This window comes from Cyanistes caeruleus, chromosome 34, assembly GCF_971803275.1.
Source record: "Cyanistes caeruleus chromosome 34, bCyaCae1.hap1.1, whole genome shotgun sequence".
Classification (NCBI taxonomy): domain Eukaryota; kingdom Metazoa; phylum Chordata; class Aves; order Passeriformes; family Paridae; genus Cyanistes; species Cyanistes caeruleus.
In genome coordinates, this window is record NC_141735.1 from 571,739 (window position 1) to 597,981 (window position 26,243).

The 26,243-nt window shown below is 63.6% G+C and overlaps 1 protein-coding gene and 1 long non-coding RNA gene across 2 annotated transcripts; one reads left to right on the forward strand and one right to left on the reverse strand.

Moving 5' to 3' along the window:
• On the forward strand, positions 1–26,162 carry ATP2B3 (ATPase plasma membrane Ca2+ transporting 3). The gene is made up of 21 exons (XM_086871077.1): positions 1–71; positions 1,512–1,584; positions 2,091–2,247; positions 3,886–4,083; positions 4,851–5,108; positions 6,744–6,869; positions 7,355–7,483; positions 8,580–8,756; positions 9,569–9,783; positions 11,093–11,335; positions 13,478–13,719; positions 14,512–14,745; positions 15,376–15,574; positions 17,058–17,145; positions 17,947–18,053; positions 18,788–18,979; positions 20,292–20,505; positions 21,467–21,678; positions 22,984–23,091; positions 24,153–24,305; positions 25,262–26,162. Exons 3-21 carry the CDS (start codon positions 2,097–2,099, stop codon positions 25,568–25,570), a joined length of 3,555 nt encoding a protein of 1,184 aa, XP_086727203.1. The 5' UTR covers positions 1–71; positions 1,512–1,584; positions 2,091–2,096; the 3' UTR covers positions 25,571–26,162.
• LOC147647703 (uncharacterized) lies at positions 19,282–20,031 on the reverse strand. Its single transcript, XR_015281380.1, has 3 exons — positions 19,983–20,031; positions 19,423–19,854; positions 19,282–19,360 (listed from the first exon to the last, which is right to left on the reverse strand). It is a non-coding gene; the product is annotated as an uncharacterized LOC147647703 (long non-coding RNA).
• Positions 26,163–26,243: the final 81 nt, after the last annotated feature.

The following is a 26,243-nucleotide window of genomic DNA, read 5'->3' on the forward strand; positions in this document are numbered from 1 at the left end:
CCTCAGGCCCCGCCCCCGGCCCGCAGCGCCTCCGGCAGCGCCGCAGCGCCGGGACCGATGGGCCGGGACCGGTACCGGGGGGCGCTCGGGGGGCTCGGGGGGGCTCCGGGTGTTCGGGGGGTTCGGGGGGTTCGGGGGGGTTCGGGGGGATCGGGGGAGGGGCGGGGGAGGGGGCAGCGCGCGGGGCTGCGGGAGGGGGGAGGGGGGAGGATGCGGGGGGAGGGGGAGAGGGGGAATTTGGGGGGGTTTGGGGGGGGCGGGCGCGTGCGTGGGGAGGGGGCAGAGGGGGAGGGGGCACCTGAGCAGGTGAGAGGCTGAGGGGGGAACGGGGGGGGGGGGGCGGGACAGGGGTGGGCAGGGCTGGTGGGGACAGCTGTGTCCAGGTGTGTCAGGGCCAGGTGTGTCCAGGTGTCACAGGGACAGGTGTGACAGGGCCAGGTGTAACCAGGTGTGACACGGGGCCAGGTGTGTTGGGGTTGTCCAGGTGTCAGGGCCAAGGATGTCCAGGTGTGTCCAGGTGTCACAGGGACAGGTGTGACAGGGCCAGGTGTGTCCAGGTGTGACAGGGACAGGTGTGTCCAGGTGTTTTGGGGCTGTCTAGGTGTAACAGGGCCAGGTGTGACAGGTGTATCCAGGTGTGACACAGGGCCAGGTGTGTCAGGGTTGTCCAGGTGTCAGGGCCAGGGATGTCCAGGTGTGTCCAGGTGTTTCGGGGCTGTCCAGGTGTGACAGGACCAGGTGTGACAGGTGTATCCAGGTGTGACAGGGCCAGGTGTGTTTGGGCTAGGTGTGACAGGGATGTCCAGGTGTCAGGGCCAGATGTGTCAGGGCCAGATGTGACAGGTGTATCCAGGTGTGACACAGGACCAGGTGTGTCGGGGTTGTCCAGGTGTCAGGGTCAGGGATGTCCAGGTGTGTCCAGGTGTAACAGGACCAGGTGTGACAGGACCAGGTGTGTCCAGGTGTTTCAGGGCTGTCCAGGTGTGACAGGACCAGGTGTTTTGGGGCCAGGTGTGCCAGGGATGTCCAGGTGTCAGGGCCAGGTGTGAGCAGGAGCTGGGGGTTACTGGGTGAACTGGGGGTTACTGGGAGCACTGGGAGCCCACGTGTGCCCAGCTGTGCCGCGCTGGGGGCGGGGCTTCCCCACGATGGGCGGGGTTTACACCGCGGGGAGGGGAAGCTTTTTCCCGCCAAGTGGGCGTGACTTTACCCATATATGGACAGGGTTTTCCCGCCCTCTCCCCGAGGCCCCGCCCCCCGCTTGGCGCAGTCCGCGCGCGCCGCCGCAGGGCCGGGGGCGGGGCCTCCGTGCTGGACACGCCCCACGCGGGCGCTGATTGGCTGAAAACGAGGGATGGACGGGAGGGGGCGGGGTTTGGGCGGAGCGAGAGGGGTCTGGGGGGGTCGGGGGGGGCCTGGGGGTGAACTGGGAGTCACTGGTGTCGCGCTGGTGTCCCCGGGGGGGCGGGGCCGCTGCCCGCTGTCCCCTCAGGTGTCCCCGCTGTCCCCAGGTGTGGCCCGGGCAGGGGGGGCGGCCGGGCCCCCCCCGGCGAGACCCCCCCCAGGCCCCGCCAGCGCTGACAGGTGAGGGGCGGTGGCCCTGGCGCTGTCCCCGTGTCCCCAGGGCTGTCCCCAAACCCCCAGTGGTGTCCCCAGGGCTGTCCCCGTGTCCCCAGGGCTGTCCCCAAACCCTGAGCGCTGTCCCCAAACCCCCAGTCGTGTCCCCAGCGCTGTCCCCAAACCCTGAGCGCTGTCCCCAGTGCTGGCCAGCGCTGTCCCCAAGCCCCCAGTGGTGCCACCAGCCCTGTCTCCCTGTCCCCGTGTCCCCAAGGCTGTCCCCTGTCCCTGTCCCCGTGTCCCCAAGGCTGTCCCCTGTCCCTGTCCCGTGTCCCCAGAGCTGTCCCCTGTCCCTGTCCCGTGTCCCCAGAGCTGTCCCCTGTCCCCAGGCCGCCATGGGGGACGCCGGGGGGGGTTTGGGCTGTCCCCTGTCCCTGTCCCGTGTCCCCAAGGCTGTCCCCTGTCTCTGTCCCGTGTCCCCAGAGCTGTCCCCTGTCCCTGTCCCGTGTCCCCAGAGCTGTCCCTGTCCCCAGGCCGCCATGGGGGACGCCGGGGGGGGTTTCGGGCTGGCGCTGCCGGAGCTGCGGGCGCTGATGGAGCTCCGGGGCTCCGAGGCGCTCCTGAGGCTGCAGCAGGACCTGGGGGGGGTCCCGGGGCTCTGCCGCCGCCTGCGCACCTCCCCCACCGACGGTGAGCCCCCCGAGACCCCCGGGACCCCCCCGAGACCCCCCCGGGACCCCCCCCGGGACTCCCCCGGGACCCCCCCGGGACCCCCAGAACCCGCCCCGACACCCCCAGACTCCCTCATTGTCCTGGAAACCCTCGGGAACCGCCCCTGGTGCTCCCGGAACTCCCCAAAAACCACCTGGGACCCCCAAAACCACCTGGGACCCCCAAAACCACCTGGGACCCCCAAAAACCACCTGGGACCCCCAAAACCACCTGGGACCCCCAAAAACCACCTGGGACCCCCCCCGGAACCACCTGGGACCCCCAAAAACCACCTGGGACCCCCCAAAAACCACCTGGGACCCCCAAAAACCACCTGGGACCCCCCCCGGAACCACCTGGGACCCTCCAGAACCACCTGGGACCCCCAAAACCACCTGGGACCCCCCGGAACCACCTGGGACCCCCCTCAGAACCACCTGGGACCCCCAAAAACCACCTGGGACCCTCCAGAACCCACCTGGGACACCCCCAGACTCCCTCATTGCCCTTGGGAAACCCCCGGGAACCCGGGAGTGACCGTGGAGGTGACAGGGGTGTCCCCAGGCTGTCCCCGAGGGTGACACGCGTGTCCCCAGGGCTGTCCGGGTGTCCCCAGGCTGTCCCCAGGGTGACACGCGTGTCCCCAGGGCTGTCCGGGTGTCCCCAGGCTGTCCCCAGGGTGACACGCGTGTCCCCAGGGCTGTCCCAGGGTCCCCAGGCTGTCCCCGGGGGTGACACGCGTGTCCCCAGGGCTGTCCCAGGATCCCTGGGGTGGCTGTGGGGGTGACAGGGGTGTCCCCAGGCTGTCCCCAGGGTGACACGCGTGTCCCCAGGGCTGTCCGAGGGTCCCTGGGGTGGCTGTGGGGGTGACAGGGGTGTCCCCAGGCTGTCCCCGGGGGTGACATGCGTGTCCCCAGGGCTGTCCGGGTGTCCCCAGGCTGTCCCCAGGGTGACATGCGTATCCCCAGGGCTGTCCGGGTGTCCCCAGGCTGTCCCCAGGGTGACACGCGTGTCCCCAGGGCTGTCCGGGTGTCCCCAGGCTGTCCCCAGGGTGACACGCGTGTCCCCAGGGCTGTCCGGGTGTCCCCAGGCTGTCCCCAGGGTGACATGCGTATCCCCAGGGCTGTCCGGGTGTCCCCAGGCTGTCCCCAGGGTGACACGCGTGTCCCCAGGGCTGTCCGGGTGTCCCCAGGCTGTCCCCAGGGTGACACCCGTGTCCCCAGGGCTGTCCGGGTGTCCCCAGGGTGTCCCCGGGGGTGACACGCGTGTCCCCAGGGCTGTCCGGGTGTCCCCAGGGTGTCCCCGGGGGTGACACGCGTGTCCCCAGGGCTGTCCGGGTGTCCCCAGGGTGTCCCCGGGGGTGACACGCGTGTCCCCAGGGCTGTCCGGGTGTCCCCAGGCTGTCCCCAGGGTGACACGCGTGTCCCCAGGGCTGTCCGGGTGTCCCCAGGCTGTCCCCAGGGTGACACCCGTGTCCCCAGGGCTGTCCGGGTGTCCCCAGGGTGTCCATGAAGGTGACACGCGTGTCCCCAGGGCTGTCTGAGGGTCCCTGGGGTGGCTGTGGGGGTGACAGGGGTGTCCCCAGGCTGTCCCCGGGGGTGACACCCGTGTCCCCAGGGCTGTCCGAGGGTCCCCCGGAGCTGGAGCGGCGCCGCCGGCTGTTCGGCCGGAACTGGATCCCCCCGCGGCGCCCCAAGAGCTTCGCGGCGCTGGTGTGGGAGGCCCTGCAGGACGTCACCCTCGTCATCCTCGAGGTGGCCGCGCTCGTGTCCCTCGGGCTGTCCTTCTACGCCCCCCCCGGAGCCACCGATGAAGGTGACACCTCTGTCCCCACGGGCCTGGCACTGTGTCCCTGTCCCCAACTCTGTCCCCTGTCCCTGTCCCCATCCCTGTGTCCCCATCCCTGTGTCCCCATCCCTGTGTCCCTGTCCCTGTCCCCCCATCCCTGTGTCCCCTGTCCCCTGTCCCTGTCCCCCCATCCTTGTGTCTTGTCCCCAACTCTGTCCCCTGTCCCTGTCCCTGTGTCCCTGTCCCCAGCTCTGTCCCCATCCCCCAATCCCTGTCCCCCGTGTCCCCACATGTGTCACTGCTGTCCCCACACCCTCCCCATGTGTGTCACCGTGTCCCCAGCCGGTGTCCCCCACGTCTCCCCATGTCCCCAGGGATGTCCCCAGGGGTGTCCCCCATGTCCCCAGAGGTGTCCCCAGGAGTGTCCCCCGTGTCCCCACTGATGTCCCCTGGTGTCCCCACTGATGTCCCCTGGTGTCCCCAGCGTGCGGGCAGCTCTCGGGGGGCTCTGAGGACCCCGGTGAGGCCGAGGCCGGCTGGATCGAGGGCGCTGCCATCCTGCTGTCGGTGGCGTGCGTGGTCAGGGGTGTCCCCAGGGGTGTCCCCAGTGTCCCCACTGATGTCCCCTGGTGTCCCCAGCCTGCGGGCAGCTCTCGGGGGGCTCCGAGGACCCCGGTGAGGCCGAGGCCGGCTGGATCGAGGGCGCTGCCATCCTGCTGTCGGTGGCGTGCGTGGTCAGGGGTGTCCCCCGTGTCCCCAGGGGTGTCCCCACTGATGTCCCCTGGTGTCCCCAGCGTGTGGGCAGCTCTCGGGGGGCTCCGAGGACCCCGGTGAGGCCGAGGCCGGCTGGATCGAGGGCGCTGCCATCCTGCTGTCGGTGGCGTGCGTGGTGCTGGTGACGGCGTCCAACGACTGGAGCAAGGAGCGGCAGTTCCGGGGGCTGCAGAGCCGCCTGCAGCGCGAGCAGCGCGTGGCCGTCCTGCGCGGGGGACACCTGGCACAGGTGCCCGTGGCAGAGCTGGTGGTGGGGGACGTGGTGCAGGTGAAGTACGGTGAGTGGGGGACGGGGGTGGCACCTGTGTCACCTGTGTCACCTGTGTCACCTGTCACCTGTGTCACCTGTCACCTGTGTCACCTGTCACCTGTGTCATTCTTGTGTCACCTGTGTCATTCTTGTGTCACCTGTGTCACCTGTGTCACTGTCCCTGTCCTCATCCCTGTGTCACCTGTGTCACCTGTCACCTGTGTCACCTGTCACCTGTGTCACCTGTGTCACCTGTGTCACTGTCCCTGTCCTCATCCCTGTGTCACCTGTGTCACCTGTCACCTGTGTCACCTGTGTCATCTGTGTCACTGTCCCTGTCCTCATCCCTGTGTCACCTGTGTCACCTGTGTCCTTCTTGTGTCACCTGTGTCACCTGTCACCTGTGTCACCTGTCACCTGTGTCACCTGTGTCACCTGTGTCACTGTCCCTGTCCTCATCCCTGTGTCACCTGTGTCACCTGTGTCATTGTTCTTGTGTCACCTGTGTCACCTGTGTCACCTGTCACCTGTGTCACCTGTGTCACCTGTGTCACCTGTGTCACTGTCCCTGTCCTCATCCCTGTGTCACCTGTGTCACCTGAGTCATTCTTGTGTCACCTGTGTCACCTGTGTCATTGTTCTTGTGTCACCTGTGTCACCTGTGTCACCTGTCACCTGTGTCACCTGTCACCTGTGTCACCTGTGTCACCTGTGTCACCTGTCACCTGTGTCATTCTTGTGTCACCTGTGTCATTCTTGTGTCACCTGTCACCTGTGTCACCTGTGTCACCTGTCACCTGTGTCACCTGTCACCTGTGTCACCTGTGTCACCTGTGTCACTGTCCCTGTCCTCATCCCTGTGTCACCTGTGTCACCTGTGTCATTCTTGTGTCACCTGTGTCACCTGTGTCATTGTTCTTGTGTCACCTGTGTCACCTGTGTCACCTGTGTCACCTGTCACCTGTGTCACCTGTGTCCTTCTTGTGTCACTGTCATTGTGTCACCTGTGTCACCTGTGTCACTGTCCCTGTCCTCATCCCTGTGTCACCATCCCTGTGTCACCTGTGTCATTCTTGTGTCACCTGTGTCACCTGTGTCATTCTTGTGTCACCTGTGTCACCTGTGTCATTCTCGTGTCACTGTCATTGTGTCACCTGTGTCACCTGTGTCACCTGTGTCACCTGTGTCACTGTCCCCATCCTGATGCCATCACCGTGTCCCCATCCCCGTGTCCTCTCGTGTCCCCACAGCCCAGGGGACACCCCAGGTCACCCCATGACCCACCACAGAGTCCCAATGACCCCCAGGTGACCCCAGGTGACCCCAAATGACCCCCATGACCCCTGGTGACCCCCAGGTGACCCCAAATGACCCCCAGGTGACCCCCATGACCTCCAGGTGACGCCAAATGACCCCATGATCCCACTGACCCCCAGGTGACCCCCAGGTGACCCCCATGACCCCCCCATGACCCCGCTGACCCCCAGGTGACCCCCATAACCCCGCTGACCCCCAGGTGACCCCTGTGACCCCCATGACCCCCCCATGACCCTGCTGACCCCCAGGTGACCCCTGTGACCCCGCTGACCCCCAGGTGACCCCCAGGTGACCCCTGTGACCCCGCTGACCCCCAGGTGACCCCTGTGACCCCGCTGACCCCCAGGTGACCTCCTGCCGGCCGACGGGGTCCTGATCCAGGGCAATGACCTCAAGATCGACGAGAGCGCCCTGACCGGGGAGAGCGACCACGTGCGCAAGGGCCCGGACAGAGACCCCCTGCTGCTCTCGGGTGAGGGGCGCGGGACCCCCGGGTGACCCCTCAGTGACCCCTGGGGACCCCCGGGTGACCCCTGGAGATCCCTGGGTGACCCCTGGGTGAACCCTGGGGACCCCTGGGGACCCCTGGAGACCCCTGGGTGACCCCTGGGTGACCCCTGGGGACCCCTGGGGACCCCTGGAGACCCCTGGGTGACCCCTGGGTGAACCTTGGTGACCTCTCAGTGACCTCTGAGGGAGCCTGGTGACCCCTGGGTGACCCCGATGTCCCCTGCTGACCCCAGGTGACCCCTGGGTGACCCCTGGGGACCCCTCAGTGACCTCTGGTGACCCCCTGGGGACTCCAGGGTGACCCCTGGGTGAACCCTGGTGACCCCTGGGTGACTCTGGGTGACCCTGGGTGTCCCCTGCTGACCCCTGCTGACCCCTGGTGTCCCCTGCTGACCCCGTGTGACCCCGGTGACCCCGTGTGACCCCGTGTGTCCCCGATGTCCCCAGGCACGCACGTCATGGAGGGCTCGGGCAGGATGGTGGTGACGGCCGTGGGGGTGAACTCGCAGAGCGGAATCATCTTCACCCTGCTGGGGGCTGCGGGGGACCCCGAGGAGGGCGGAGGGGACAGGAGAGGTGACACGGGGGGCTGGGGGGGCTGGGGGGGGGCTGGGGTGTCCCCAGGGGGGGTGGCACCGGGGGTGTCCCCAGGCTGGGGGTGGCACTGGGGGTGGTTGGTGACCCTGTGGGCTTTGTCACCTTCTGTCCCCGAGGGTCTCCCGTGTGCCCAGAGCCCTCTGTCCCTCGGTCCCCTCTGTCCCTCTGTCCCTCTGTCCCTCTGTCCCCTCTGTCCCTCTGTCCCTCTGTCCCTCTGTCCCTCTGTCCCCTCCTGTCCCTCTGTCCCCTCTGTCCCTCTGTCCCTCTGTCCCTCTGTCCCTCTGTCCCCTCTGTCCCTCTGTCCCTCTGTCCCTCTGTCCCTCTGTCCCCTCTGTCCCCCTGTCCCTCTGTCCCTCTGTCCCCTCTGTCCCTCTGTCCCTCTGTCCCTCTGTCCCTCTGTCCCCTCCTGTCCCTCTGTCCCCTCTGTCCCTCTGTCCCTCTGTCCCTCTGTCCCTCTGTCCCCTCTGTCCCTCTGTCCCTCTGTCCCCTCTGTCCCTCTGTCCCTCTGTCCCTCTGTCCCTCTGTCCCTCTGTCCCCTCCTGTCCCTCTGTCCCTCTGTCCCTCTGTCCCCTCTGTCCCTCTGTCCCTCTGTCCCTCTGTCCCTCTGTCCCTCTGTCCCCCTGTCCCTCTGTCCCTCTGTCCCTCTGTCCCCCTGTCCCATCTGTCCCCTCTGTCCCTCTGTCCCCCTGTCCCATCTGTCCCCTCTGTCCCCTCTGTCCCCTCTGTCCCTCTGTCCATTCCCTCTGTCCCCAAATCTCTCCCATGTCCCTGAGAGCTCCAGACCCCTCTGTCCCCTCTCTGTCCCCTGATGTCCCCGTGTGTCCCCAGGCCTGCTCGGTGTCCCCCCCGATGTCACCCCCGATATCCCCCCCATGTCCCCTGTGTGTCCCCCTCATGTCCCCCTGATGTCCCCCATGTCCCCCCACTGTCCCCGCTGTCCCCTGTGTGTCCCCCCCTGATGTCCCCCACGTCCCCCTGATGTCCCCTGTGTGTCCCCCCTGATGTCCCCCACGTCCCCTGTGTGTCCCCCCCTGATGTCCCCCACGTCCCCCTGCTGTCCCCTGTGTGTCCCCAGGCCCGCTTGGGGACCCTGCGGTGGCCGTGGAGCTGCAGCCGCTGCGCAGCGCCGAGGGGGGAGGGGACAGCGCCGAGGGGCCGGGGGGGCCGCGACCCCCCCGGGGGGACCCCAAGAAGGAGAAATCGGTGCTGCAGGCCAAGCTGACCCGGCTGGCCCTGCAGATCGGGAAGGCAGGTGGGCACCGGGGGGTCCCCAAATCCGGGGGGGGACAGGGGGGTGGGGACGTGTCCTGAGGGGTGGGGACACTGGGGACACGTCCTGGGGGGTGGGGACCCTGGGGACACGTCCTGGGGGGTGGGGACACTGGGGACACGTCCTGAGGGGTGGGGACACGGCCCTGAGGTGACCCTGAGAAGGACAAATGGGTTCCCCAGACCAACTGACCACACAGATTGGGGGTCCCCAACGGGGGGACAGGGGCGTGGGGACACTGGGGACACGTCCTGAGGGGTGGGGACACTGCAGAAACATTGGGGACACGGCCCTGAGGTGACCCCAAGGACAAATGGGTTCCCCAGACCCAACTGACCCAACTGACCACACAGATTGGGGGTCTCCAGTGAGGGGACAGGGGCGTGGGGACCCTGGGGACACGTCCTGAGGGGTGGGGACACGTCCTGGGGGGTGGGGACACATCCCCGAGGTGACCCCAAGGACAAACAGGTACCCCAGACCCAACTGGCCACACAAACCGAGGTGACCCCAGTGTGGGGGACAGGGGACTGGGGACACTGGCGACGTGTCCTGAGGGGTGGGGACATGTCCTGAAGGTTGAGGACACGGCCCTGAGGTGACCCCAGACCCAACTGGCCACACAAACCGAGGTGACCCCAGTGAGGGGGACAGGGGGTTGGGGACACTGAGAACACACCCTGAGGGGTGGGGACGTGACCCCGAGGTGACCCCAGACCCAAACCGAGGTGACCCCCACGAGGACACCTCCGGGGCCACCTCAGCGCCGCGTCCCGACCCCGTCCCCCCCGCAGGCCTGGCCATGTCGGCCGTCACCGTCATCATCCTCGTGCTTTACTTCGTCATCGACACCTTCGTGGTGCAGGGCCGGCCCTGGCTGGCCGAGTGCGCCCCGCTCTACGTCCAGTACTGGGTCAAGTTCTTCATCATCGGCGTCACCGTGCTGGTGGTGGCCGTCCCCGAGGGGCTCCCGCTGGCCGTCACCATCTCGCTGGCCTACTCCGTCAAGGTCCGTCCGTCCGTCCGTCCGTCCGCTCCCGTTTCTCCTCCTTTTCCCCCCGTTCAGCTCCGTTTGCCCCCCCGGTTTTCTCATTTTTTTACAATTTTTCCCATTTTTTTCTTATTTTTTCTCATTTTTTTTGCTGTTTTTTCTCATTTTTTCCCCCATTTTTTCTCATTTTTTTTCCCCTATTTTTTTCTTATTTTTTCTCATTTTTTTCCTGTTTCTTCTCAATTTTTCCCCCATTTTTTCTCATTTTTCCCCTATTTTTTTCTTATTTTTTCTCATTTTTTTCCTGTTTCTTCTCATTTTTCCCCCATTTTTTCTCATTTTTTTTCCCTATTTTTTTCTTATTTTTTCTCATTTTTTTTGCTGTTTTTTCTCATTTTTTCCCCCATTTTTTCTCATTTTTTTTCCCCTATTTTTTTCTTATTTTTTCTCATTTTTTTCCTGTTTTTTCTCATTTTCCCCATTTTTTCTCATTTTTTTTCCCATTTTCCCCCTTTTCCACCCCAGAAAATGATGAAGGACAAAAACCAGCTCCCAATATTCCCATTTCCCCCCCAATATTCCCCATTCTCCCCAATTATCTTCATTTTTCCCCCGTTTTTTCCCAATATCCCCATTTCCCCCCCGTTTTTTCCCCGTTTTTTCCCAATATCCCCATTTTCCCCCCGTTTTTTCCCATTTTCCCCCTTTTCCACCCCAGGAAATGATGAAGGACCACAACCAGCTCCCAGTTCCCCCCAGTTTTCCCCCAATTTTCCCCATTTTTTCCCCATTTCCCCCCCGTTTTTTCCCCATTTTTTCCCAATATCCCCATTTTCCCCCCGTTTTTTCCCATTTTCCCCCCTTTTCCACCCCAGAAAATGATGAAGGACCACAACCAGCTCCCAATTCCCCCCAGTTTTCCCCCAATTTTCCCCATTTTCCCCCCATTTCCCCCCCGTTTTTTCCCAATATCCCCATTTTCCCCCCGTTTTTTCCCATTTTCCCCCTTTTCCACCCTAGGAAATGATGAAGGACAACAACCAGCTCCCAGTTTCCCCCAATATTCCCCAATTTTCCCCATTTTTTCCCCGTTTTTTCCCCGTTTTTTCCCAATATCCCCATTTTCCCCCCGTTTTTTCCCATTTTCCCTCTTTTCCACCCCAGAAAATGATGAAGGACAACAACCAGCTCCCAATATTCCCATTTCCCCCCCAATATTCCCCATTCTCCCCAATTTTCCCCATTTTTTCCCCATTTCCCCCCCATTTTTTCCCAATATCCCCATTTTCCCCCCGTTTTTTCCCATTTTCCCCCTTTTCCACCCCAGAAAATGATGAAGGACAACAACCTGGTGCGTCACCTGGACGCGTGCGAGACCATGGGCAACGCCACGGCCATCTGCTCGGACAAGACGGGCACGCTGACCACCAACCGCATGACGGTGGTGCAGGCGTTCCTGGGGGGCTCCCACTTCGCGCGCCCCCCGCCCCCCGCGGCCCTGCCGCCCCCCACCCTGCAGCTGCTGGGCCAGGCCATCGCCATCAACAGCGCCTACACCAGCAAGATACTGGTGAGGGGAACTGGGAGGCACTGGGAGGGATTTTGGGGAATTTTTGGGGTTTTTTTGGGGATTTTTTGGGGTTTTTGGGGGGTTTTGGGTTCAGGCCATCGCCATCAACAGCGCCTACACCAGCAAGATACTGGTGAGGGGAACTGGGAGATACTGGGAGGGATTTTGGGGAATTTTTGGGGTTTTTTTGGGGGTTTTTTGGGGTTTTTTGGGGGTTTTTTGGGGTTTTTGGGGGGTTTTGGGTTCAGGCCATCGCCATCAACAGCGCCTACACCAGCAAGATACTGGTGAGGGGAACTGGGAGATACTGGGAGGGATTTTGGGGAATTTTTGGGGGGTTTTTTGGGTTTTTTTGGGGATTTTTTGGGGGTTTTTTGGGGATTTTTTGGGGTTTTTGGGGGGGTTTTGGGTTCAGGCCATCGCCATCAACAGCGCCTACACCAGCAAGATACTGGTGAGGGGAACTGGGAGATACTGGGAGGCACTGGGAGGGATTTTGGGGGATTTTTGGGGTTTTTTTGGGGTTTTTGGGGGGGTTATGGGTTCAGGCCATCGCCATCAACAGCGCCTACACCAGCAAGATACTGGTGAGGGTAACTGGGAGATACTGGGAGGGACTGGGAGGGGGTTTGGGGGGGGTTTGGGGATTTTTTGGGGTTTTTTTGGGGATTTTTTGGGGATTTTTTGGGGGTTTTTTTGGGGTTTTTTTGGGGTTTTTGGGGGGTTTTGGGTTGAGGCCATCGCCATCAACAGCGCCTACACCAGCAAGATACTGGTGAGGGGAACTGGGAGATACTGGGAGGCACTGGGAGGGATTTTGGGGGATTTTTGGGGTTTTTTTGGGGTTTTTTTGGGGATTTTTTGGGGTTTTTGGGGGGGTTATGGGTTCAGGCCATCGCCATCAACAGCGCCTACACCAGCAAGATACTGGTGAGGGGAACTGGGAGATACTGGGAGGCACTGGGAGGGATTTTGGGGGATTTTTGGGGTTTTTTTGGGGTTTTTTTGGGGATTTTTTGGGGTTTTTGGGGGGGTTATGGGTTCAGGCCATCGCCATCAACAGCGCCTACACCAGCAAGATACTGGTGAGGGGAACTGGGAGGGACTGGGAGGCACTGGGAGGGATTTTGGGGGGGATTTGGGGTTTTTTTTTGGTTTTTTGGGGGTTTTTTTGGGGTTTTTTGGGGTTTTTTGGGGGGTTTTTTTGGGTTTTTTTGGGGGGTTTTTTTGGGGTTTTTTTGGGGGGTTTTGGGTTCAGGCCATCGCCATCAACAGTGCCTACACCAGCAAGATACTGGTGAGGGGAACTGGGAGCACTGGGAGGGACTGGGAGGGACTGGGAGGGATTTTGGGGAATTTTTGGGGGGTTTTTGGGTTTTTTTTGGGGTTTTTTGGGGGGATTTGGGGCAGTTTTTGGGGGGGTTATGGGTTCAGGCCATCGCCATCAACAGCGCCTACACCAGCAAGATACTGGTGAGGGGAACTGGGAGATACTGGGAGGGACTGGGAGGGACTGGGAGGGATTTTGGGGAATTTTTGGGGGGGTTTTGGGGGTTTTTTTGGGGGATTTTGGGGGGGTTTTGGGGGGATTTGGGGGGGTTTTTGGGGGGTTTTTGGTTTTTTTTTGGGGGGGATTTGGGGAGGTTTGGGGTCTCTGGTGTGACACTAACGGGGGTCTCTGTGCCCCCTTTGTGTGCCCCCACCCCCTTCCCCTGCCCCACCCTCACCTGCCCCGCCCTCACCTGCCCCCCACCCTCACCTGCCCCTCCCTCACCTGCCCCACCCTCACCTGCCCCACCTTTCCCTGCCCCACCTTTCCCTGCCCCCCACCCTCACCTGCCCCACCTTTCCCTGCCCCGCCTTTCACCTGCCCCACCCTCACCTGCCCCACCTTTCCCTGCCCCACCTTTCCCTGCCCCCCACCCTCACCTGCCCCACCTTTCCCTGCCCCGCCTTTCACCTGCCCCACCCTCACCTGCCCCACCTTTCCCTGCCCCACCTTTCCCTGCCCCCCACCCTCACCTGCCCCACCCTCACCTGCCCCGCCTTTCACCTGCCCCACCCCCTTCACCTGCCCCACCTCACCTGCCCCACCCTCACCTGCCCCTCCCTCACCTGCCCCTCCCTCACCTGCCCCCCCAGCCCCCCGAAGCCCCCGGGGCCCTCCCCCGCCAGGTGGGCAACAAGACCGAGTGTGCCCTGCTGGGGCTGGCGCTGGCCCTGGGCCGCGACCCCGAGGCCGAGCGGGCGCAGGTGCCTGAGGATCACCTGGTCAAGGTGTTCACCTTCAACTCGGAGCGCAAATCCATGAGCACCGTCACGCGCCGGCCCGGCGGCGGCTACCGGCTCTTCTGCAAGGGAGCGTCCGAGATGGTGCTGCGCAGGTGAGGGCGCACCTGGGGACACCTGGGGACACCTGGGGACATCTGAGATACACCTGGGGACACCTGGGGATAGGTGGGGATACACCTGGGGACACCTGGGGACACACCTGGGGGCACTTGGGGGCACCTGAGATACACCTGGGGGCACCTGGGGACAGCTGGGGGCACCTGAGATACACCTGGGGACACCTGGGGGTGGCTGGGGACAGGTGGGGACACCTGGGCAACCTGGGGATACACCTGGGGACATCTGGGAGCACCTGGGGACACACCTGAGCATACCTGGGGACACCCCCTGACCCCTGTGTCCCCCCTGACACCACCTGTGTCTCACCTGTATCGCACCTGTCTCACCTGTGCCCAGGTGTGTCTCACCTGTCTCACCTGTATCTCACCTGTGCCTAGGTGTGTCTCACCTGTATCTCACCTGTGCCCAGGTGTATCTCACCTGTGTCTCACCTGTGCCCAGGTGTATCTCACCTGTGTCTCACCTGTGCGCAGGTGTGTCTCACCTGTCTCACCTGTGCGCAGGTGTATCTCACCTGTCTCACCTGTCTCACCTGTGCGCAGGTGTATCTCACCTGTCTCACCTGTGCCCAGGTGTGTCTCACCTGTATCTCACCTGTGCCCAGGTGTATCGCACCTGTCTCACCTGTGCCCAGGTGTATCTCACCTGTCTCACCTGTGCCCAGGTGTATCTCACCTGTCTCACCTGTCTGACCTGTGCGCAGGTGTGTCTCTCTCCTGGACGCGCAGGGGGCTCCTTGTCTCACCTGTCTGACCTGTGCGCAGGTGTGTCTCTCTCCTGGACGCGCAGGGGGCCCCGCAGGCGCTCTCAGGTGCGGAGCGGGAGGAGCTGCTGCGGCGCGTGGTGGAGCCGATGGCGGCGGGGGGGCTGCGGACCCTCGCCCTCGCCTTCCGCGATTTCCCCCCCCGGCCCGAGCCCACCTGGGACGACGAGGCCGCCGTGGTGGGGGAGCTCACCTGTATCGGCATCGTGGGCATCGAGGACCCCGTGAGACCCGAGGTGGGGACAGGGGGGACATTGGGGACATTGGGGACATGGGGGGGGGACATTGGGGACACCAGGGGGACACTGGGGGGACATTGGGGACATTGGGGGGAGCTCACCTGTATCGGCATCGTGGGCATCGAGGACCCCGTGAGACCCAAGGTGGGGACACCAGGGGGGACACTGGGGACATTGGGGGGCATTGGGGACACCAGGGGGACATTGGGGACATCGGGGGGAGCTCACCTGTATCGGCATCGTGGGCATCGAGGACCCCGTGAGACCCGAGGTGGGGACAGGGGGGGCATTGGGGACATTGGGGGGCATTGGGGACATGGGGGGGGGGACATTGGGGACACCAGGGGGGGACATTGGGGGGGCATTGGGGACACTGGGGACATTGGGGGGAGCTCACCTGTATCGGCATCGTGGGCATCGAGGACCCTGTGAGACCCAAGGTGGGGACACCAGGGGGACATTGGGGACATTGGGGACAATTGGGGGACACTCAGGGGACACCGGGGATGCTCAGGGGACAGCGAGGAACACTTGAGGGGACACGGGGGGGACACCAGGGGACACTCAGGGACACTCGGGGACACTCGGGGACGCTCGAGGGGACACCGGGGGACACTCGGGGACAGGCGCGTGCCGCAGGTGCCCGAGGCCATCCGGAAGTGCCAGCGCGCGGGGATCACGGTGCGGATGGTGACAGGTGACAACCTGGACACGGCGCGCGCCATCGCCGCCAAGTGCGGGATCCTCCCCGCGGGCGGCGGCGGCGACGGGACCTGCCTGGAGGGGAAAGAGTTCAACAGGAGGATACGGAACGAGCGCGGGGAGGTGACACTGGGGACACTGGGGGCACTGGGGACACTGGGGACACTGGGGACACTGGGGACACTGGGGGGCACTGGACCTGCCTGGAGGGGAAAGAGTTCAACAGGAGGATACGGAACGAGCGCGGGGAGGTGACACTGGGGACACTGGGGACACTGGGGACACTGGGGGGCACTGGGGGGCACTGGGGACACTGGGGACACTGGGGACACTGGACCTGCCTGGAGGGGAAAGAGTTCAACAGGAGGATACGGAACGAGCGCGGGGAGGTGACACTGGGGACACTGGGGACACTGGGGTCACTGGGGACACTGGGGACACTGGGGGCACTGGGGACACTGGGGACACTGGGGACACTGGACCTGCCTGGAGGGGAAAGAGTTCAACAGGAGGATACGGAACGAGCGCGGGGAGGTGACACTGGGGACACTGGGGGCACTGGGGACACTGGGGGACACTGGGGACACTGGGGACACTGGGGACACTGGGGGGCACTGGGGACACTGGGGACACTGGGGACACTGGGGACACTGGGGGCACTGGGGACACTGGGGACACTGGACCTGCCTGGAGGGGAAAGAGTTCAACCGGAGGATACGGAACGAGCGCGGGGAGGTGACACTGGGGACACTGGGGACACTGGGGACACTGGGGACACTGGGGTCACTGGGGGGCACTGGGGGTCACTGGGGACACTGGGGGCACTGGGGACACTGGGGACACTGGGGACACTGGGGACACTGGGGACACTGGGGGGGCACTGGGGGGGATTGGGGACACTGGGGACACTGGGGACACTGGGGACACTGGGGACACTGGGGGTCACTGGGGTCACTGGGGACACTGGGGGGCACTGGGGGACACTGGACCTGCCTGGAGGGGAAAGAGTTCAACCGGAGGATACGGAACGAGCGCGGGGAGGTGACACTGGGGACACTGGGGACACTGGGGGTCACTGGGAGCACTAGGGGGCACTGGGGGGGCACTGGGGGACACTGGAGGGGGGTCTCTGGGGGTCACTGGGGGGCACTGGGGGACACTGGGAGGGGGATTGGGGGGCACTGGGGGGCACTGGGGGGGATTGGGGGTCACTGGGGGTCACTGGGGGTCACTGGACCTGCCTGGAGGGGAAAGAGTTCAACCGGAGGATACGGAACGAGCGCGGGGAGGTGACACTGGGGACACTGGGGACACTGGGGACACTGGGGGACACTGGGGGGCACTGGGGGGGATTGGGGGGCACTGGGGGGCACTGGGGGGGGTCTCTGGGGGGTCTCTGGGGGTCTCAAACCCCCCCAGCTGGACCAGGAGCACCTGGCCAAGGTGTGCGGGGATGTTCTGGGGTGGCTCAGGTGACCCTGAGGGGTCCCTGGGGGTCTTTGGGGGGTCCCTGAGGGTCTGGGGGGGTTCCTGGGGGTCTCGAGGGGTCTCTGGGGGTCTGGGGGGGTCCCTGGGGGTCTCACCCCCCCCCCCCCAAACCCCCCAGGTGGAGCAGGAGCGCCTGGACAAGGTGTGGCCCAAGCTGCGGGTCCTGGCGCGCTCATCGCCCACCGACAAACACACCTTGGTGAAAGGTGGGGATTTGGGGAGGGGTCAAAGGTGGGGATTTGGGGAGGGGTCCCGGGGAGGGGATTTGGGGAGGGGTCAAAGGTGGGGATTCGGGGAGGGGTCAAAGGTGGGGATTTGGGGAGGGGTCCCGGGGAGGGGATTCGGGGAGGGGTCAAAGGTGGGGATTTGGGGAGGGGTCCCGGGGTGGGGATTTGGGGAGGGGTCCCGGGGAGGGGATTCGGGGAGGGGTCCCGGGGTGGGGATTTGGGGAGGGGTCAAAGGTGGGGATTCGGGGAGGGGTCCCGGGGAGGGGATTTGGGGAGGGGTCAAAGGTGGGGATTTGGGGAGGGGTCCCAGGATGGGGATTTGGGGAGGGGTCCCGGAGTGAGGATTCGGGGAGGGGTCCCAAGGTGGGGATTTGGGGAGGGGTCAAAGGTGGGGATTCGGGGAGGGGTCCCGGGGAGGGGATTTGGGGAGGGGTCCCGGGATGGGGTCCCGGGGAGGGGTCCCGGGATGGGGTCCCGGGGAGGGGTCCCGGGATGGGATTTGGGGAGGGGTCCCGGGGTGGGGATTCGGGGAGGGGTCCCGGGGAGGGGATTCGGGGAGGGGTCCCGGGGAGGGGATCCGGGGAGGGGTCCCAGGATGGGGATTTGGGGAGGGGTCCTGGGGTGGGGATTCAGGGAGGGGTCAAAGGTGGGGATTCGGGGAGGGGTCCCGGGGAGGGGATCCGGGGAGGGGTCCCGGGGAGGGGATTCGGGGAGGGGTCCCAGGATGGGGATTTGGGGAGGGGGCTGTGCCGGAGGGTCCGCAGCCCCCCTCGTCCGCAGGGATCATCGAGAGCACCATCGGGGAGCAGCGCCAGGTGGTCGCGGTCACCGGCGACGGCACCAACGACGGCCCCGCCCTCAAAAAGGCCGACGTGGGCTTCGCCATGGTAACGCCCCCTCCCCAAATTGGGACCCCTCCCCAAATTGGGACCCCTGCCCTGAATTGGGACCTTGGGACCCCTCCTGAAATTGGGACCCTGCCCTGAATTGGGATCCACTCCCTGAAATTGGGACCCCCTCCCCAAATTGGGACCCCCTCCCCAAATTGGGACCCCTGTCCCAAATTGGGACCCTGCCCTGAATTGGGACCCCCACCCCGAAATGGGACCTCGGGACCCCTCCCCAAATTGGGATCCCCTTCTTGACATGGGACCCTGGGAGCCCCTCCCCTGATTGGGACCCCTCCTCAAAATGGGGTCACATGGGGGTCACCTGGTGTCACCTGGGGTCACCTGTGGTCACCTGGGGGTCACCTGGGGGTCACCTGGGGGTCACCTGTGGTCACCTTGGGGATCTACCACGGGGTTCTTCTTCCTTGTGGTCACCTGTGGTCACCTGTGGTCACCTGGGGGTCACCTGTGGTCACCTGTGGTCACCTGTGGGTCACCTGTGGGTCACCTGGGGGTCACCTGTGGGTTACCTGTGGGTCACCTGGGGGTCACCTGGGGGTCACCTGGGGGTCACCTGTGGTCACCTGTCCGTGTCCCCCAGGGCATCGCGGGCACGGACGTGGCCAAGGAGGCCTCGGACATCATCCTGACCCCTGTGGTCACCTGTGGTCACCTGTGGTCACCTGGGGGTCACCTGTGGTCACCTGTGGTCACCTGTCCGTGTCCCCCAGGGCATCGCGGGCACGGACGTGGCCAAGGAGGCCTCGGACATCATCCTGACCGACGACAACTTCAGCAGCATCGTCAAGGCCGTCATGTGGGGCCGCAACGTCTACGACAGCATCGCCAAGTTCCTGCAGTTCCAGCTGACCGTCAACGTGGTGGCCGTGGTGGTGGCCTTCACCGGGGCCTGCGTCACGCAGGTGAGCTCACCTGGACAGGTGGGACACCATGGGGGGAGATCACCTGGACAGGTGGGACATGGGGGGAATGGTGGTGGCCTTCACCGGGGCCTGCGTCACGCAGGTGAGCTCACCTGGACAGGTGGGACACCATGGGGGGAGATCACCTGGACAGATGGGACATGGAGGAGAGCTCACCTGTCCCACCTGTCCCACCTGTTCCATCCCACCTGTCCCACCTGAGCTCACCTGAGCTCACCTGATCCCACCTGTCCCACCTGATCTCACCTGATCTCACCTGTCCCACCTGTCCCACCTGTCCCACCTGTCCCAGGACTCTCCCCTGAAGGTTTTGCAGATGCTGTGGGTGAACCTCATCATGGACACCTTGGCCTTTATGGCCTGTCCTACCTGATCTCACCTGTCCCATCTCACCTGTCTCACCTGATCCCACCTGATCCCACCTGTCCCACCTGTCCCACCTCACCTGTCCCACCTGTCCCAGGACTCTCCCCTGAAGGTTTTGCAGATGCTTTGGGTGAACCTCATCATGGACACCTTGGCCTTTATGGCCTGTCCCACCTGATCTCACCTGTCTCACCTGATCTCACCTGTCCCACCTGATCTCACCTGTCCCACCTGATCTCACCTGTCCCACCTGTCCCACCTCACCTGTCCCACCTGTCCCACCTGTCCCACCTGTCTCACCTGATCTCACCTGTCCCACCTGATCTCACCTGTCCCACCTCACCTGATCTCACCTGATCTCACCTGTCCCACCTGATCTCACCTGTCTCACCTGATCTCACCTGTCCTACCTGATCTCACCTGTCCCACCTCACCTGATCTCACCTGATCTCACCTGATCTCACCTGTCCCACCTCACCTGATCTCACCTGTCCCACCTGTCCCACCTGTCCCAGGACTCCCCGCTGAAGGCGGTGCAGATGCTGTGGGTGAACCTCATCATGGACACCTTGGCCTTTATGGCCTGTCCTACCTGATCTCACCTGTCCCATCTCACCTGTCTCACCTGATCCCACCTGATCTCACCTGTCTCACCTGATCTCACCTGTCCCATCTCACCTGTCTCACCTGATCTCACCTGATCCCACCTGATCTCACCTGTCCTACCTGATCTCACCTGATCCCACCTGATCTCACCTGTCCTACCTGATCTCACCTGTCTCACCTGATCCCACCTGATCTCACCTGTCCCACCTGTCCCACCTCACCTGTCTCACCTGATCTCACCTGATCCCACCTGATCTCACCTGTCCCACCTGTCCCACCTCACCTGTCTCACCTGTCCCACCTGTCCCACCTGTCCCAGGACTCCCCGCTGAAGGCGGTGCAGATGCTGTGGGTGAACCTCATCATGGACACCTTGGCGTCGCTGGCTCTGGCCACGGAGCCGCCCACGGAGGCGCTGCTGCTGCGCCGGCCCTACGGCCGCGACCACCCGCTGGTGTCCGGCACCATGCTGCGCAACATCCTGGGCCACGCCCTCTACCAGCTGCTGGTCATCTTCACCCTGCTCTTCGCTGGTCAGCGGGGTCACCTGGGGTCACCTGGGGTCATCTGGGGTCATCTGGGGTCATGGGGACATGGTGGGGACATCCTGGGCCACGCCCGCTTCCAGCTGCTGGTCATCTTCACCCTGCTCTTCACTGGTCAGTGGGGTCACCTGGGGTCATCTGGGGTCACCTGGGGTCATGGGGATCCATGGGGACATGGTGGGGACATCCTGGGCCACGCCCTCTACCAGCTGCTGGTCATCTTCACCCTGCTCTTCGCTGGTCAGTGGTCACCTGGCGGGGGTGACAGAGCCACGGCTGTGTCCCCAAGGGTGTCCCCAATGTCCCCAAGGGTGTCCCAAATGTCCCCGATGTCCCCAGGGATGTCCCCAATGTCCCCAAATGTCCCCAAATGTCCCCAATGTCCCCAATGTCCCCGATGTCCCCGATGTCCCCAGGGGAGCGGCTGTTTGACATCGACAGTGGCCGTGGGGCCCCCCTGCACGCGCTGTCCCCAGGGGTGTCCCTATGGGTGTCCCTGTGTCCCTGAGGGTGTCCCCAATGTCCCCGATGTCCCCAGGGGTGTCCCCAATGTCCCCAAATGTCCCCAGGGGTGTCCCCAATGTCCCCAGGGGTGTCCCCAATGTCCCCAATGTCCCCAATGTCCCCAGGGATGTCCCCAATGTCCCCAATGTCCCCAATGTCCCCGATGTCCCCAGGGGAGCAGCTGTTTGACATCGACAGTGGCCGTGGTGCCCCCCTGCACGCGCTGTCCCCAGGGGTGTCCCCAATGTCCCCAAATGTCCCCGATGTCCCCAGGGGAGCGGCTGTTTGACATCGACAGTGGCCGCGGGGCCCCCCTGCACGCGCTGTCCCCAGGGGTGTCCCTATGGGTGTCCCTGTGTCCCCGATGTCCCCAGGGGTGTCCCCAATGTCCCCAATGTCCCCAGGGATGTCCCCAAATGTCCCCAAATGTCCCCGATGTCCCCAGGGGAGCGGCTGTTTGACATCGACAGTGGCCGCGGGGCCCCCCTGCACGCGCCGCCCTCCGAGCACTTCACCATCATCTTCAACACCTTCGTGCTGATGCAGCTCTGCAACGAGCTGAACGCGCGCAAGCTGCACGGGGAGAGGAACGTCTTCGGGGGGGTCTGCGGGAACCCCACCTTCTGCGCCATCGTCATGGGCACCTTCATCGTGCAGGTAACACACCTGAGATACACCTGAGATACACCTGAGTGTACTGGGGATACACCCAGTGAGGGTTTGGGGTGTGGGAACGTCTTCGGGGGGGTCTGCGGGAACCCCACCTTCTGCGGGATTGTCCTGGGCACCTTCATCGTGCAGGTGAGACACCTGGGGATACACCTGAACACACCTGGACACACCTGGGGATACACCTGAGATACACCTGGGGACACCTCAGTGCACAGGGACACACCTGGGGATACACCCGGGGGGGTTTGGGGTGTGGGAACGTCTTCGGGGGGGTCTGCGGGAACCCCACCTTCTGCGCCATAGTCATGGGCACCTTCATCGTGCAGGTAACACACCTGGGGATACACCTGAGATACACCTGGGGACACCTCAGTGCACGGGGACACACCTGGGGATACACCTGAGATACACCTGGGTACAGCTGAGATACACCTGAGATACACCTGGGTACAGCTGAGATACACCTGAACACACCTGGGATACACCCAGTGAGGGTTTGGGGTGTGGGAACGTCTTCGGGGGGGTCTGCGGGAACCCCACCTTCTGCGGGATTGTACTGGGGACCTGCGTCGTGCAGGTGAGACACCTGGGGATACACCTTGGGGACACCTGGGGACACCTCAGTGCACGGGGACACACCTGGGGATACACCCAGTGAGGGTTTGGAGTGTGGGAACGTCTTCGGGGGGTCTGCGGGAACCCCACCTTCTGCGCCATCGTCATGGGCACCTTCATCGTGCAGGTGAGACACCTGGGGATACACCTGGGGACACCTGGGGATACACCTGCACACACCTGGAGACAGCTGTGAACATCTGGGGACACACCTGGGAACATGAAGGTGTCTGGGGGGTCTCTGGGGGGTGTCCAGGTGTGCTCAGGTGTGCCCAGGTGCTGATTGTGCAGTTTGGGGGTGTCAGGGTGTAACCAGGTGTACCCAGGTGTATCCAGGTGTATCCAGGTGTGTCCCCAGGTGTATCCAGGTGTCCCCAGGTGTATCCAGGTGTGACCCCAGGTGTACCCAGGTGTCCCCAGGTGTCCCCAGGTGTGTTACCTGTCCCCCCAGGTGCTGATTGTGCAGTTCGGGGGGTTCCAGGGTGTATCCAGGTGTGTCCAGGTGTCCCCAGGTGTTCCCAGGTGTCCCCAGGTGTATCCAGGTGTGTCCAGGTGTCCCCAGCTGTCCCCAGGTGTCCCCAGGTGTCCCCAGCTGTCCCCAGCTGTCCCCAGGTGTGACCCCAGCTGTCCCCAGGTGTCCCCAGGTGTAGCCAGGTGTGTTACCTGTCCCCCCAGGTGCTGATTGTGCAGTTCGGGGGGAAGCCGTTCAGCTGCTCCCCCCTCAGTGCTGAGCAGTGGCTCTGGTGCCTCTTCGTGGGCGTGGGGGAGCTCGTCTGGGGCCAGGTACGGAGACCCCAGACCCAAACGGGACCCCTGACCCAAATGGGGACCCCCACCCAGGGAACCCCCAGACCCACTGACCCCTGGGTGACCCCTGAGTGACCTCTGGGTGACCCCACTGACCCCTGAGTGACCCCTGAGTGACCCCAATGACCCCTGAGTGACCCAAATGACCCCTGGGTGACCCCTGAGTGACCCCTGGGTGACCCTGAGTGACCCCTGGGTGACCTCACTGACTCTGGGTGACCCCTGTGTGACCTCACTGACCCCTGAGTGACCCCAGGTGACCCCGTTGACCCTGGGTGACCCCTGTGTGACCTCACTGACCCCTGAGTGACCCCAATGACCCCTGGGTGACCCCACTGACCCTGGATGACCCTGCTGACCCCTGAGTGACCCCTGAGTGACCCCTGGGTGACCCCCGGGTGCCCCCCAGGTCCTGGTCAGTGTCCCCGGGGGTCCGCAGTGCCCCGGTGGCTCTCGGTGGCCGGAGGGCTCGGACCCCGCTGACCCCTGAGTGACCCCTGAGTGACCCCTGGGTGACCCCATTGACCCTGGGTGACCCCTGGGTGACCCCTGGGTGACCCCGGGTGACCCCACTGACCCTGGGTGACCCCTGAGTGACCCCTGGGTGACCCCTGAGTGACCCCTGGGTGACCCCACTGACCCCTGGGTGACCCTGCTGACCCCTGAGTGACCCCGCTGACCCCTGGGTGACCCCCGGGTGACCCCCAGGTCCTGGTCAGTGTCCCCGGGGGTCCGCAGTGCCCCGGTGGCTCTCGGTGGCCGGAGGGCTCGGACCCCGCTGACCCCTGAGTGACCCCTGAGTGACCCCACTGACCCTGGGTGACCCCTGGGTGACCCCTGGGTGACCCCACTGACCCTGGGTGACCCCTGAGTGACCCCTGAGTGACCCCTGAGTGACCCCTGGGTGACCCCACTGACCCCTGGGTGACCCTGCTGACCCCTGAGTGACCCCACTGACCCTGGGTGACCCCTGGGTGACCCCTGGGTGACCCCACTGACCCTGAGTGACCCCTGAGTGACCCCCGGGTGCCCCCCAGGTCCTGGTCAGTGTCCCCGGGGGTCCGCAGTGCCCCGGTGGCTCTCGGTGGCCGGAGGGCTCGGACCCCGCTGACCGCTCCGAGCTGGACGCGGCCGAGCTGCGCCGGGGGAAGGTTCTGTGGGTCAGGGGCTTGAGCCGCATCCAGACCCAGGTGAGGAGACCCCTCCCCAAAATCACCCCTCCCCCCACCCAAAAATCCCCTTTCATCCCAAAAAAAATGACAGGGGAGGGAAAAAAATCCCCAAATTTGGGAATTCCCAGGGGGAAAAATGGGGGAAAAAATGGGGGTTTGGGGTCTTTTAGGGGAGGATTTGGGGGGTTTTATTTAGGGGAGGGGTCTCCTTCCCCTCCCCCCCCAATCCTTCTATTTTAACCCCAAATTTGGGGATTTTGGGGGGAAATTTGGGGATTTTGGGGGGAAATTTGGGGATTTTTGTGGAAATTTTGGGATTTTTGTGGTAAATTTGGGGATTTTGGGGGGAAATTTGGGGATTTTTGGGGAAATTTGGGGATTTTTTGTGGAAATTTTGGGATTTTTGGGAGAAATTTGGGGATTTTTGGGGGAAATTTTGGGATTTTTGGGGAAATTTGGGGATTTTTGGGGAAATTTGAGGATTTTTGGGGGGAAATTTGGGGACTTCTGGGAGAAATTTGGGTTTGTTTTTTGGGGAGGATTTTGGGTCTTTTGGGGGCATTTCCAGGAGTTTTTTGGGGGAGTTTGTTGGTTTTTTTTGGGGGGGGGGTCTCGATTTAGGGGAGGATTAAACTGAGATTTTTTTTAAAATGAGGGTGGGGGTCCCTTTATATTTTTGGGGTGTCCCCCCCCGAAAATAGGGATAAAAACACCGGGATTTTTTTTTGGGGGGGGTCCTTTGATATTTTTGCGCCCCCTCCTCAATTCCCACCCCCCAAAATGGGGTTAAAAACACCGGGGGGGGGTTTTGGGTGGGGGTCTTTTCATTTATGAATATGAGGGGGGGTCCCTTTATATTTTTGGGGTGTCCCCCCCCCAAAATAGGGATAAAAACACCGGGATTTTTTTTTGGGGGGGGGGTCCTTTGATATTTTTACGCCCCCCCCTCACTCCCTTTCCCCTCCCCCCCCCAGATGAGGGTGGTCCGCGCCTTCCGCAGCAATTTGGGGGGGGGTCCCCCCCCTTTGCCCCGCCCGGAGCCGCCCCCCCTGGGGCTGGTTTTGGGGGGGGGGGGTCCTTTCGGGGTGCCCCCCCACGCCGAGCTGATTTTTGGGGACACCCGGGACATTCCCCTGATCGACGACACCGACGCCGAGAGCGAAGCCCCCCCGATCCGCGCCCCCCGCCCCGCCCCTCCCCCCAACCGCAACAACAACCACCGGGCGCCCCTCCCCCCCCCGCCCCTCCCCCCCCGCCTCCACAGCCTCGAGACCTCGCTCTGAGCTGGGGGGGGGGGGGGACCCCAAAATCTTCATCCCCTCCCCCTCAAATTTGGGGTCTCCCCCATTAAATTTGGGACCCCCCCCCATTAAATCTGGGACCCCCCTCAAATTTGGGACCCCCCCATTAAATTTGGGACCCCCCCCTCAAATTTGGGATCTCCCCTCTTAAATTGGGACCCCCCCTTTAAATTTGGGACCCCCCCGCTCTTAAATTGGGACCCCTCCCCTCGAATTGGGGACCCCCCCCTCCTCAAATTTGGGAATTTTCCCCCTCTCAAGTTTCCCCCCTCCCCAAATTGGGGACCCCCTCCCTAAATTCCAACCCCCCCCTCCTCAAATTTGGGAATTTCCCCCTCTCAAATTGCCCCCCCCATCGGAGACCCCTCCCCAAATTGGGACCCCCCCCCTCCCCCAATTACCCCTCCCCCAACCCGCGTTTTATTTGGGGGGGGGGAGATTTTAATTAATTTATTTATTGAGGTTTAATCGATGTAATTATTTATTTGAGGGGGGGGGCGCGCACGGGGTGGGGACCCCTCCCCCCATGTGCGCCCCCTCCCCAGAATTAAACGCGGCCGAGGCTGGGGGAGGGGCTCGCTGTGGATTTTTTTTTGGGGGGGGGTGCGGATTTGGGGAGGGGTCTCTTTGTCCTGGGGGGGGAGGGAGGGAGGGG